At 46.3% G+C, this 12,874-nt stretch overlaps 1 protein-coding gene across 1 annotated transcript in view; it reads left to right on the top strand.

The window, feature by feature from the left end:
• Positions 1-7,970: 7,970 nt before the first annotated feature.
• Positions 7,971-12,874, top strand: part of EIF2S2 (eukaryotic translation initiation factor 2 subunit beta) — a 24,487-nt gene continuing 19,583 nt past the window's right edge. Inside the window, exon 1 of the mRNA XM_023220454.1 lies at positions 7,971-8,231. Coding sequence (XP_023076222.1) covers positions 8,217-8,231 — 15 coding nt within the window. The 5' untranslated portion in view covers positions 7,971-8,216. The remainder of the gene's footprint in view (positions 8,232-12,874) is intronic.

The following is a 12,874-nucleotide window of genomic DNA, read 5'->3' as shown; positions in this document are numbered from 1 at the left end:
GGCCTTGCCTCCGTGAGTTCCGCAGCCTCGGCTCTGGCCAGTCCACGGCCGTGACCCTGGCCCCGGATGCCACTGCTGAAACCTCCGCGGAAGTCACCGCGGTTCCCCATCCCTCCCAGGGCTGCGGGGCCTCCGCCCCAGCTGCCTCCGCCCCACTGCCCCGCCGCCCCCTGCACTGGCGTCTTCCGTCATTTGGGGATTTGTTGGAGAAGAAGAGCTTTTTTATACTAAGATGAAAATCCTGAGTCTGTATTTCATTAGCTCATGCTAAACTACACTGATAATTACCATCTTAGATCACCAATAGTCCTCATAAAATTTTATTTATTTGCTGTTTTCCCAGGACCAAATTACAAGGTGAATAGCCCAAATTAAAAGGATTCCTCATACAAGACCTTTGAAGTCAACTGGCTATTGCTGAGGCATCTTTAGCATTTCATTATGAAGTAAGATGTGAAACTTGTAACAAATATCAAGAGATCAGAGGCTCTGGAATACTGGGAATAATTACAACTCAAAAAATTATCTTAAACATTTGGGGGGGGGTTTATTTGATCCTCATACAAATCTAGACTCCACAGTCTTTTTTATCCCGTTTAAAGATGGATTAACAGAAGCAATGAGTAAAGAAGCTTCCTTTACTCAACTTCTTTGAGTGCTTCCTTGAGTTTCAAGGAAGTCTCAAATTCCTTGAGACTCATCTCTCTGTGGAAAACAACCAAGAACTGCAGTCTTGGTCTTTTCTCTCCCAGTTTAGTGCTCTTTTTTAAAAAATATGGTAAAATACAAATGCCATAAAATTTATCATTTCAACCATTTTAAAGTACATTCACATTGTTGTACAACCAATTTCCAGAACTCTTTCCATCTTACAAAACTGGAACTCTGTACCCATTAGACAACAAGTCTCTCTTACCCACTCTCTCCCTAGCCCCTAGCAACCACCGTCCTACTTTCTGTTTCTATGAATTTGACTGTTCTAGGTACCTCATATAAATGGGGTAACACAGTAGTTGTCTTTTTGTGGCTAGCTTATTTCACTAAATATAATGTTCTTAAGGTTCATCCATATTGTGGCATGTATCAGAATTTCATTCCTTTTTAAGACTGAATGATATTCTATTGTATGTCACACACCACAGCATTTTGATTACCCATTCATCTACTGATGGACACCCGGGTACTTCCCAGGTATGAATAATGCTGCTGTGAACATGGGTGTAAAAATCTCTCTTTGAGACACTGCTTTCAGTTTGTTTTTTGTTTTGTTTTGTTTTTGAGATGGAACTTCGCTCTTGTTGCCCAGGCTGGAGTGCGATGGCGGGATCTCGGCTCACTGCAACCTCTGCCTCCTGGGCTCAAGCGTTTCTCATGCCTCAGCCTCCTGAGTAGCTGGGATTACAGGCACCCACCACCATGTCTGGCTAATTTTTTGTATTTTTAGTAGAGATGGGGTTTTACCATGTTGACCGTGGCTGGTCTCGAACTCCTGACCTCAGGTGATCTGCCTACGTCACCCTCCCAAAGTGCTGGGATTACAGGTGTGAACTACCGCACTCAGACCTTTCAGGTTTTTTTTTTTTTTTTTTTTTTATGTAGTAATTGAATTGTTAGATTATATGGTAATTCTGTTTAACAATTTTTGAGGAACCACCATACTCTTTTCCATAGGGTCTGCATCATTTTACAGTCTTGCCAAGGGCACACAAGGGTTCCAGTTTTTCCACATCTTGATCATATGTGTCATTTTCTGGAGGTTTTTTTGTTTTTTGTTTATTTTTAAGTTAACAGCAATTCTACTGGGTGTAAGGCAGTATCTCATTGTGGTTTTCTTAGAGTCTTGAAGTCTTCTGTACAGATGGCAAGATACTAAGTAACCTTGGATAACATCATCAAAAAACATTCATATTCTTTCTAATTGATTTTTTTAAAGAGACAGGGTCTTGCTCTGTCACCCAGGGTGGAGTGTAGTGGTGTGATCATAACTCATTGCAGCTTCAAACTTCTGAGCTCAAGGGATCCTCTTGCCTCAGCCTCTTGAGTAGCTGGGGCCACTGGCACAAGCCACCATGCCGGGCTAATTTTTTTTTTTAATTATTTGTTTGTAGAGACAGGGTCTCACTATGCTGTCCAGGTTGGTCTCAAACTCCTGGCCTCAAGCAATCCTCCTACTGTGGCCTCCCAAAGTGTTGGGATTACAGACATAAGCCACTGTACCCAACCTCAACAAATGTTTACTGAGCTCCTAATAGGTGCTAGGCACTGTGCTGGGTACTGGGGTTATAAATCTCTTAAGAGCAAGGGAGAGCCGGGCGCGGTGGCTCAAGCCTGTAATCCCAGCACTTTGGGAAGCCGAGACGGGTGGATCACGAGGTCAGGAGATCGAGACCATCCTGGCTAACACGGTGAAACCCCCGTCTCTACTAAAAAAATACAAAAATCTAGCCGGGCGAGGTGGCAGGCGCCTGTAGTCCCAGCTACTCCGGAGGCTGAGGCAGGAGAATGGCGGGAACCCGGGAGGCGGAGCTTGCAGTGAGCTGAGATCCGGCCACTGCACTCCAGCCCCAGCGACGGACCGAGACTCCGTCTCAAAAAAAAAAAAAAAAAAAAAGAGCAAGGGAGAAAGATGGGCAATGAATAGTGACCAAGGTGCTGAGTATATTCAAGGTACACTGAATCACTCCTTACGGAAAGCCTGCTAATCTTTCAAGAAGACTATCAGGTGCTTTTATGGCTCACGCCTGAGACTTTTTTAATTAGCTGGGTGTGGAGGTACATGCCTGTAGTCCTAGCTACTTGAGAGGATGAGGCAGGAGGACTGCCTGAGCCCAGGAGTTTGAGGTTGCAGTGAGTCATGATCATGCCATTGTACTCCAGCCTAGGTGACAAAGTGAGACCCTGTCTCAAAAAAGCAAAAACAAAAATTGATCACCTCCTTTTACCGTGAATCAAAAAAGGAGTATGTAAAACATATTTATTTCCTACGTTCACACCCAATTATTCCAAACAGAATACAGCTGGGAGGTTTCCCAGCCTCTCTTGGGAAGTGAAGACTGGTGCAAGTTAGTAATTAGCGCTTATACCTATCACCCCATATGGGTGCCTGCATTCACAAACATGTGCTAGGTTTTGGGGAAGCAAAGAAATATGAGTAAGGCACAGATCCCGCCCTCCAGGATCTCAAGGACAGCTACAACATAATACAATAAGGGCTATAATAGAAAAAAGACAAGTAGAAAGAAAGGAATCATTCTTTTCCCTTGTGGAGAAATCAAAGGCTTCTTTAAAAAAGTAAAGTCTAGATCTGGATCTTAAAGGATGACAGGAGTTCATCAGATTCCAGGAACAGGAGGGAAAGGACATTCTAGAGAGGGAACAGCATGGAACAAATGAAAGGACACAGCATGTTTATGAAATATTAAATGATTTAGTATGACTGGAACTTAGCACACACAATGGAGAGTGGTAAGAAGGGTAGACAGCAACATGGTGAGGGGGGCTTGGAGGCAGACTGGCAATCTATTCTGAAGGTAACAGAGAATTAACTGATTTTTAGCAAGGGAGCAGTTTGATTAGTTTTTTTTTTTTTTTTTCCCCCTGCCCCAGGAAACTCGATGGGCTAGATGGAGGATGAACTGGAGTTATAAGAGAACCAAGAAAAAGATATGGGAGAAGGAGGTCAGGAACTAACCAAATAAGATCTCAAAGACCCTTGTTTTGTCCCATAGCAGTCATGAGGATGACTTACTGTGAAAAATACCCAGAGCTTTTTATTTGTTACAGAGACAGGGTCTCATTATATTGCCCAGGCTGCTCTCAAACTCCTGAGTTCAAGTGTTCCTCCTTCCTCAGCCTCCCAAAGGGCTGGGATTATAGGCATGAGTCACCATGCCCAGCCATTCAGAGACCCTTGGAGTAGAGCACCAGAGCTCAGGACCTCATGTATTTGGCCTCCAAAACCAGAAATCCAATTTTCCTAAAGCATGTATCATGGAACAGATACTTGAGGATTGATTCACAATAAGCAATTTCATAAGAGATTGTGGTACAGGCCGGGCACAGTGGCTCACGCCTGTAATCCCAGCACTTTGGGAGGCTGAGGCAGGCGGATCACGAGGTCAGGAGATCAAGACCACGGTGAAACCCCGTCTCTACTAAAAATACAAAAAATTAGCTGGGCGCGGTGCCAGGTGCCTGTAGTCCCAGCTACTCGGGAGGCTGAGGCAGGAGAACGGCGTGAACCCGGGAGGCGGACCTTGCAGTGAGCCAAGATTGCGCCACTGCCCTCCAGCCTGGGCAACAGAGCAAGACTCTGTCCCAAAAAAAAAAAAAAAAATTTCTTAGTGTCTTCGTTAGTGTGAACTAACGAACTAGCTTCCTTGGTATGATCTGAGTAACTTTTTTTTTAATTAAAAAAATATATTTTATACTATATATATTATATATATATATATATATACACAACATCCCACAAATATATATATATATATATATATACATATTTTTTTTTTTTGTAGAGATGGGTCTATGTTGGGCAGGCTGGTCTCAAACTCCTGAGCTCAAGCAATCCTCTCATCTGGGCCTCCCAAAGTGCTGGGATTACAGGTGTGAGCCACCATGCCTGGCCCACAGATCATTTCATAAGTTCCTTTTCTTCACCTCTATCACTTGTCTTCTTTTGTTTTTCCATTTCATTTATTTTTCCTTTCTCTGTCATTTTTGTATTTGAACAGTCTTTTCCAAAACTTAGGCCACACTGTTTCCTTCTCTTCTCTTCAAGGCCTCCCACTTAAAATGATTTGGAGACTGTCATATACCAAATGTTTCTCTCTCAAAGATCCAAAAAATGATCAAACAGGGGTGATTCTGTCCCTCCCAGGGAATATTTGGGAGCATCTGGAGACATTTTTGGTTGTCACAACTAGGGGGAGGGTGCCACTGGCATTTATTATATAGAGGCTGGGATGCTGCTAGACATCTTACAATGCACAGAACAACATCCCACAACAAAGAATTATCTGGCCTGACAAAAAATTGTCTGCCAATATGTCAATACTGCTGCCATTGAGTAACTCTGGTATGCACAAGTATCAGTAGCTGATATTTGGTGGCACCAGTCCAGGCTCTTTAGGGATTCAGATTCTCAAGGTGGGAAAGTGGCAGCCACTGGCATCAGATTGTCTGGACTTGGATTCCCAGGTTACCTGTTTTGCTGGCTGCATATGGCTTCTGACTAATTATTCAGTGCCACAAAAGCAGTTTCCTCACCTGGAAAAAGGGGCTAATAAACCATCCATCTCACTAAGATGTAAGCTCCTTGGAGGCAAGGAACTGCCATGCTTAGATTAGGGTCTAGTATCCAGTAGAGAGTACTAGGTATCTGTGGATTATCTCACACAGTTGTGTTGAGGCCTAAAGCAGCAAAGATGATTTAGTAATGTGGAACACAGTGAAGAGATGCAGCCCATGATAGCAGGAAGCTAGCTGGCACTGTTAACTAGGATGTGCTGCCCTGTTGAACACTAATAATTTCAGAACACCAACATCAGACAAGGTCATTCTGTGACCACGGTGGTTCCAAACAAAAACAAAACCACTCCACAATGATGTCTGAATATAAACAAACAAAAAGAAACATTGTGCCAACCACAAAAAAATGACCAGATATAAGGCCGGGCATGGTGGCTCACACCTGTAATCCCAGCACTTTGGGAGGCCAAGGTGGGTGGATCACCTGAGGTCGGTAGTTTGAGACCAGTCTGATCAACACAGAGAAATCCTGTCTCTACTAAAAACACAAAATTAGCCGGGTGTGGTGGTGCATGCCTGTAATTCCAGCTACTTGGGAGACTGAGGCAGGAGAATTGCTTGAACCCAGGAGGCGGAGTTGCGGTGAGTCAAGATCATGCCATTATACACCAACCTGGCAACAAGAGCAAAATTCTGTCTCAAAAAGCAAAACAAGACAAAACAAAACAAAACAAAACAACCAGATATGCTCCTATCTCTATCCTTTTTTTTTCTTTTTTTTTTTGAGATGGAGTCTCACTCTGTCGCCCAGGCTAGAGTTCAGTGGTGCGATCTCGGTTCACTGCAATCTCTGCCTCCCGGGTTCAAGCAATTCTCCTGCCTCAGCCACCTGAGTAGCTGGGATTACAGGAGCACACCACCATGCCCGGCTAATTTTTGTATTTTTAGTAGAGATGGGGTTTCACCATGTTGGTCAGGTTGGTCTCAAACCCCTTATCTCATGATCCGCCTGCCTCGCCTCCCAAGTGCTGGGATTACAGGTGTGAGCCACTGCGCCCAGGCTTTTTTATTATTATCATTATTATGAGATGGAGTCTCGCCCTGTCGCCAGGCTGGAGTGCAGTGGCTTGATCTCGGCTCACTGCCACCTCCGCCTCCTGGGTTCAAGTGACTCTCCTGCCTCAGCCTCCTGAGTAGCTGGGACACAGGTGCGCACCACCACCCCCAGCTAATTTTTGTATTTTTAGTAGAGACGGGCTTTCACCATGTTGACTAGGATGGTCTCGATTTCTTGACCTCGTGATTCGTCCGCCTCGCCTCTCAAAGTGCTGGGATTACAGGCGTGAGCCACCGCGCCCAGTCACTTTTTTTTCTTTTTTCTTTTTTAAACCAATTGCAGTTTTAGCCTCGCTTGGTTCCACTTTCTTCTTCTTTTTTTTAATCTTCTTTTTGAGACGGAGTCTCACTCTGTCGCCCAGGCTGGTGTGCAGTGGCGCGATCTCGGTTCACTACAACCTCTGCCTCCCGAATTCAAGCGATTCTCCTGCCTCAGACTCCAGAATAGCTGGGATTATAGGCGCCTACTGCCACACGCGGCAAATTTTTGTATTTTCAGTAGGGACGAGGTTTCGCCATGTTGGCCAGGTTGGTCTTGAACTCCTGACCTCAGGTGATCCGCCGGCCTTGGCCTCCCAAAGTGCTGGGATTACAGGCGTGAGCCACCACGCCCGGCCAGTTCTACTTTCTTATTATGTAAGCATTATAGGCCGGGCGAGGTGGCTCATGTAATCCCAGCTACTCGGGAGGCTGAAGCAGGAGAATCGCTTGAATTCGGGAGGCAGAGCTTGCAGTGAACCCATATCGCGCCACTGCAGTCCAGCCTGGGCGACAGACAGCGCGAGTCTCCAAAAAAAAAAAAAAAAAAGTATTAAGTTACCCAATTATAGAATTACCCCCACCTCCCGACTGCATCTAATCCAGAGAGAAGCTCTGCTTCCTTAAACCCTGCCCAAACCCTGTAAATTCTTTCCAATACCCTCTTCTCAAGACGTCCCGCTGTTTTCCACGGTGTACTGCCCTCCCTGCAAGACCATAAACCCCACTTTTTCCAACTACAGGAGTGTTCTTGACGGTCTTTGGCTGGAGGGCACTGCCGCAGTGAGAGCTCCCTAAAGGGTCTCTAACTGTTTTTAGGTCTGAAAGGAAATTCTGTGGTGCAGCCAGAGCGTTCAGTCAGATTTCATAAACAAGTATTTTGAGGCTTCCCGACAGTTGCCTCTTGTGTGGTTGTTTCTCCTCAGGAGATGTTATCTCTCCTGGGAGAAGACCGGGAAGATACTTTGGTTTCTGATCTCCTAAGCAGAAAACCAGCCGTCAAATTTCTCATGAAGTAAAAACCCTCAGGGAGGTGAGCGCCTCCAGCTCCAACTCAGAATTTCTCAAACACCATGACGCCCCGGGGTCAAGTGGGAAACTAAAGGTCGAGCGGGTTCATAAGACTCATTGTCTAAGCCACTACCCTAATCCAGGAGGAAGGGACCCCAATTCACTCTACAAGCAGCGCAAGAGAACGCTCCAAAACGCTGAGGCAGTATCAACAACCTAACCTCCTTCCGGCAGCCGCTCGCTCGGTCGTCGCGCACAGGTCGCTGGGAGGCTACAGCGCAAGCGCAATCCTCTTATAGGTGGACTACAAGTCCCGGCATGCCTGGCGACGCGGCGTCGCCTGGTAACTCGCGCCACACGAAGCGCGCTAGGTTGGCTCTTCTGCGCGCCTGCGCCTTGGCGAGCTCTGCGCAGGCGCATTTCCAACGCTTGGAGGAGAGGGCGGGGTGTCGTTCCCTTTCGCTGATGCAAGAGCCTAGTGCGGTGGTGGGAGAGGTATCGGCAGGAGCAGCGCTGCCGCCGGGGCCTGGGGGTGACCCGTCTGACTTCCCGTTCGTGCCGAGCCCACTCGAGCCGCAGCCATGTCTGGGGACGAGGTGAGGGTCTGAGCCCGGCGTTAGGGCTAAGGACTGAGGCGAAAAGCCGAACCCACTCTAGTGTGGGAGACCGGGCCTGCGGCCTAGCAGCTGGCCGCCGCCATGTGGGGCAGCCGGGCCTAGGCGGCCCGGAGCGGCAGAGCCGGCGAGGACTCCGGAGCCGCAGGCTCGGCTGCAGCGCGCCTTCCTCAGGGCGGTGGCGCCGAGGCGGACCTCCTGCCGTGGCTGGCGTTTCCGGAATGGAGAGCACACGTTGAGTCGCCCTCCCTGAAGGGGCTCGAATGCCCAGTTAATGCCCCGAACGAGATTGGGGCTGGCGATCCCTGCATTCTTTTCTGCTCGGCACTGCCGCCCCACCTCGCCTCACTGGGTGCCGGGGGTGCCGCGAGGAGCTCTCTTAGCTTGGTAGAACGCCCTCGTTAAAACTTTCTAGGCTGTCTTGTCGGGGCCGGTATCCCGCCCTCGTTTGCCTTCCTAGCATTGCTTTTTAAAAAGACGAGGGGGTGATGGGGTTAGAACGAGAGAAAAAGATTCTGCAGCCTCAGGAAGTGACTGACCTTCCCGGAAAGTTTCCGGGTGAGCCCCGGGGCTTCCCTTAACAGAGGGCTCCCAGCGACGTGAGCGGGAAGTCCGGGCTGTGAAACTGGCTGGATCTTTTTCTGCCGTGGTGCTTGGAACTCAGTGAATTTCCTCAAATCCCTTTCCCACAGATTTATCCTAGTTGATACAATATCTACCGACTTAAAATGAAGTTGATTTTAAGTACTCTCAGTAGGTATTGCTTAACATTGGGGGAGGCCCTGTACGGTGTTGAGAATTTCCTCAGGCAATAGGAAGCCTTGATCACAAGGGCAAAGGAATGGCCGAGAAAGGCCAGTAAATGTGCTCACAGGAAGTAGAATAATCTCCAGTTTGGTGACAGTTAAGGGGTGAACACTTGACAAACAGGTAATGATTAGTTCATGGAGGGCTGTGAAGACGAAGTTAAGGAATTTGGAATGTATTCTGGAGGGGATTGCAGTCTCTTAGACTTGGTTCTCACAACAGTCCTGTAAAATAGGTCTGTTGTGCCCATATTAGAGATGAAAAAATTGAGTGTTACAGAGTTGTATAATGCCCATGATCAAATACTAAGTGGCTGAGCCAGTAGAATTCCAGATTGACTAGGATCTTAATGGCTTAGAGAAACTGAAAGTTTGTAGATGGTCCTTGGCGGTTATGATAGACATTGCTCTAGGCTGCTGTATTTCAAATGTGAGAGTGGCAGTGTTTCACACTTGTTTTGTTTCTACTCATTTTTCAAACTTCTCATAACCTTTGGCAAATACAGTACTTACGTAGTGCAAGATTCCATGGGGTGTTATTCTGTGTATGGTCAACTAGTTGACACACAAGGTAGAAATAGGGCCAGCAACATAGTGACTTGGAGCGCTGGAGGGTTCATTTTTAGCAGTGAGATTAGGTTTTGAAAGAAGTGGAATATGAATACATTACTGATGGATGAACAGAATTTTGTGACGCAAAGATGGCAGAACCAGCATTTTAGCATAGGACTTTGGAAACCAATAAAGTATTAGACAGTTTGGCCACTTAGGGTGCCAGTCCAACTGCATTTTACAGGAAACCAGGGCCGAGGGAGATTAACTTGTCCAAGATCATGCAGAAAGGTTCTAGTTAGTAGGACTAGAACCCTGGTCTTTGGCTTCCATTCTGCCAGGCAGAAGTTAGTAATGGAGACAAGGTATGAAGAATAGGATGTAGGGCCTGGTTCCTCTAGTGCTATTGACTAGGTAAGTATTTTTTAGGCCATTCCTTTAACATCTGGCTACTGTACAGGCTTGTGAGGATCAGATGAAACTCTGTACTTGAAAATGATTTGCGGCCGGACGCGGTGGCTCAAGCCTGTAATCCCAGCACTTTGGGAGGCCGAGACGGGCGGATCACAAGGTCAGGAGATCGAGACCATCCTGGCTAACACGGTGAAACCCCGTCTCTACTAAAATACAAAAAACTAGCCGGGCGAGGTGGCGGGCGCCTGTAGTCCCAGCTACTCGGGAGGCTGAGGCAGGAGAATGGCGTGAACCCGGGAGACGGGGCTTGCAGTGAGCCGAGATCCGGCCACTGCACTCCGGCCTGGGAGATAGAGCCAGACTCCATCTCAAAAAAAAAAAAAGAAAATGATTTATAAACTGCCAGGGACTTCCCAGAGTGGAAGTAATCCTGCCTGGTGGTCGTCAGGCTAGACGATTAAAGAGGCTACTATTAAAAAGTAATTTTCTGGCCGGGCGCGGTGGCTCAAGCCTGTAATCCCAGCACTTTGGGAGGCCGAGACGGGCGGATCACGAGGTCAGGAGATCGAGACCATCCTGGCTAACACGGTGAAACCCCGTCTCTACTAAAATACAAAAAACTAGCCGGGCGAGGTGGCGGGCGCCTGTAGTCCCAGCTACTCGGGGGGATGGAATTTCGCACTGTCGCCTGGGCTGGAGTGCAGTGGCGTGATCTCGGCTCACCGCATCCTCTGCCTCCTGGGTTCAAGTAGTTCTCCTGCCTCAGCCTCCCAAATAGCTGGGATTACAGGCGCCTGCCACCATGCCCAGCTAATTTTTTTTTTTGTAGTTTTAGTAGAGATGGGGTTTCACCATGTTGGTCTGGAACTCCTGACCTCGTGATTCGCCTGCCTCAGCCTCCTGAAGTGTTGGGATTACAGGCGTGAGCCACCACGCCCAGTCTTCTGTTTTTGGGTGGTTTTTTTTTTTTTTTTAAGACGCATAATTGAAATACACTGCACACATTTATTTTTAAACCTGGTAATTAAGCCAAAAACTCACCAAAACAGAACCCTTTTCAACCTAGTGGAACTATGATTTTTTTTTTTTTTTTTTTTTTTTTTTTTTTAAGAGACAGGTTCTTGCTCTTGTTGCCCAGGCTGGAGTGCGGTGGCACAATCATAGCTCACTGCGGCCTCTGTCACCTGGGCTCAAGGGATCCTCCTCCCTCAGCCTCGCAAGTAGCTGGGACTGCATGCACATGCTCTCGCACCTGCTAACTTTAATTTTTTGTAGAAACGAGGTCTTACTTTGTTGCCCAAGCTAGTCTTGAACTTCTGGCCTCAAGCAGTCTTCCTGCCTCAGCCTCCCAACATGGAACCATGATCTTTAAAAAGCAGAATCCTACAGATATGGCTGCTCCCTGGTAAGGGAAAAGAAAAATCCCCTAATCAATAGGCATTCAGTATTTTCACATTTGTTAAAAGCAGCATCAACATTTAATACTTGCCCGTTTACTACTGGGTCCCATTCACAAGGAGTCAGAACATTGGGCTTTCATAAAATATGGTAAGGTGTTTTTGCAAAAAGAAGCTTTAAATTAAAAAAAATTTTTTTGATTCAAAATGGGATGTGTGTTGTGTAAAGTTTATGAAACACAAAAGAATACAAAGAAAAATAGCAGAATCTAAGCCAGGCATGGTGGCATTCACCTGTAGTCTCAGCTACTCAGGAGGCTGAGGCCAGGAGTTCGAGGCTGCAGTGCACTATAATTAGAATTGAGTGTAGTCACTACATTGCAGGCTGGGCAACATAATGAGACTCCCATCCTTTAAAAAAAAAAAAGAAATCCCGCAATCTCATCACACAGAGAGGGCAACACTTGGCATTTGTTCTGGTCACCTTTGGAAGGAACTTTTAGATCAATGTCTTGCTTCTCTGTGGGTTCTTTTGTGACACCTTCTTCTGGGTATAGTGTGACTATAAAGTTGATTTCTTGGGTAAGGTATGATTTATGAGAAGAGGCTTCTAATTCGATGAAGAATTTCAGGGTAATTTTAGCTGGTATACCTTTTCTTTGCTCTCTCCAACCAAACGTGAGAAGTTGAAAATAGAAAATTTATGCTTTTGAAGGCTTTGTTGTGAACCTAAAATATAACTCAAGTGATTCTGTAGTTTTCCATAAGTGCACTGTCAATAGCTATTTGCTTTTCAAATCCAAACTAGTCTCATAAAAGAAAACCAGTTTGGAGTGTAGTCAGCTTATAATTTGGAAGTTAGAGATGAAAGTCTTAAAAAGCCATGATTTTAGCCCATGATTTTAGTCATGGCCTCGTTCTTTGGGTGCTGCTTCGGGATCCCTGGTCCTTATTTGTAAACTGTACTTTGCAGGATGGTATGAATAAAATAAGGCAATGAGTATGTATGTTAAGTATGCAGACAGTAATTGAGAGAGAGGTTAATTATTTCAATTTATGATTCTTGCATGTTTATTATCCATTACAAGGCTACAACCAAACTGTTTACTTGTAGACCATAAGGTTTTTCAGGGGATAAGAAGGCACTTATGAGGCTGTCCTCTGATGATACCAGGATCCTTTCCATCTTTAGTCTGTCTTGATGAATGATGGTTAAAAGGCAATGAATATTCTAGGGAACTTGATGCTTGAAAAAATGCAATAAATGGATTGTAATCCCTTCCAGAACCTTAGCCAAGTCTCCCTATTTCAAGAATGAGGATGAGGCCGGGCGCGGTGGCTCAAGCCTGTAATCCCAGCACTTTGGGAGGCCGAGACGGGTGGATCACGAGGTCAGGAGATCGAGACCATCCTGGTCTACACGGTGAAACCCCGTCTCTACTAAAAATACAAAAAA

The sequence above is a fragment of the Piliocolobus tephrosceles genome, chromosome 20, assembly GCF_002776525.5.
Source record: "Piliocolobus tephrosceles isolate RC106 chromosome 20, ASM277652v3, whole genome shotgun sequence".
Classification (NCBI taxonomy): domain Eukaryota; kingdom Metazoa; phylum Chordata; class Mammalia; order Primates; family Cercopithecidae; genus Piliocolobus; species Piliocolobus tephrosceles.
The sequence above is the reverse complement of the archived record's forward strand: the minus strand, read 5'-3'. Positions and strand labels throughout refer to the sequence as shown.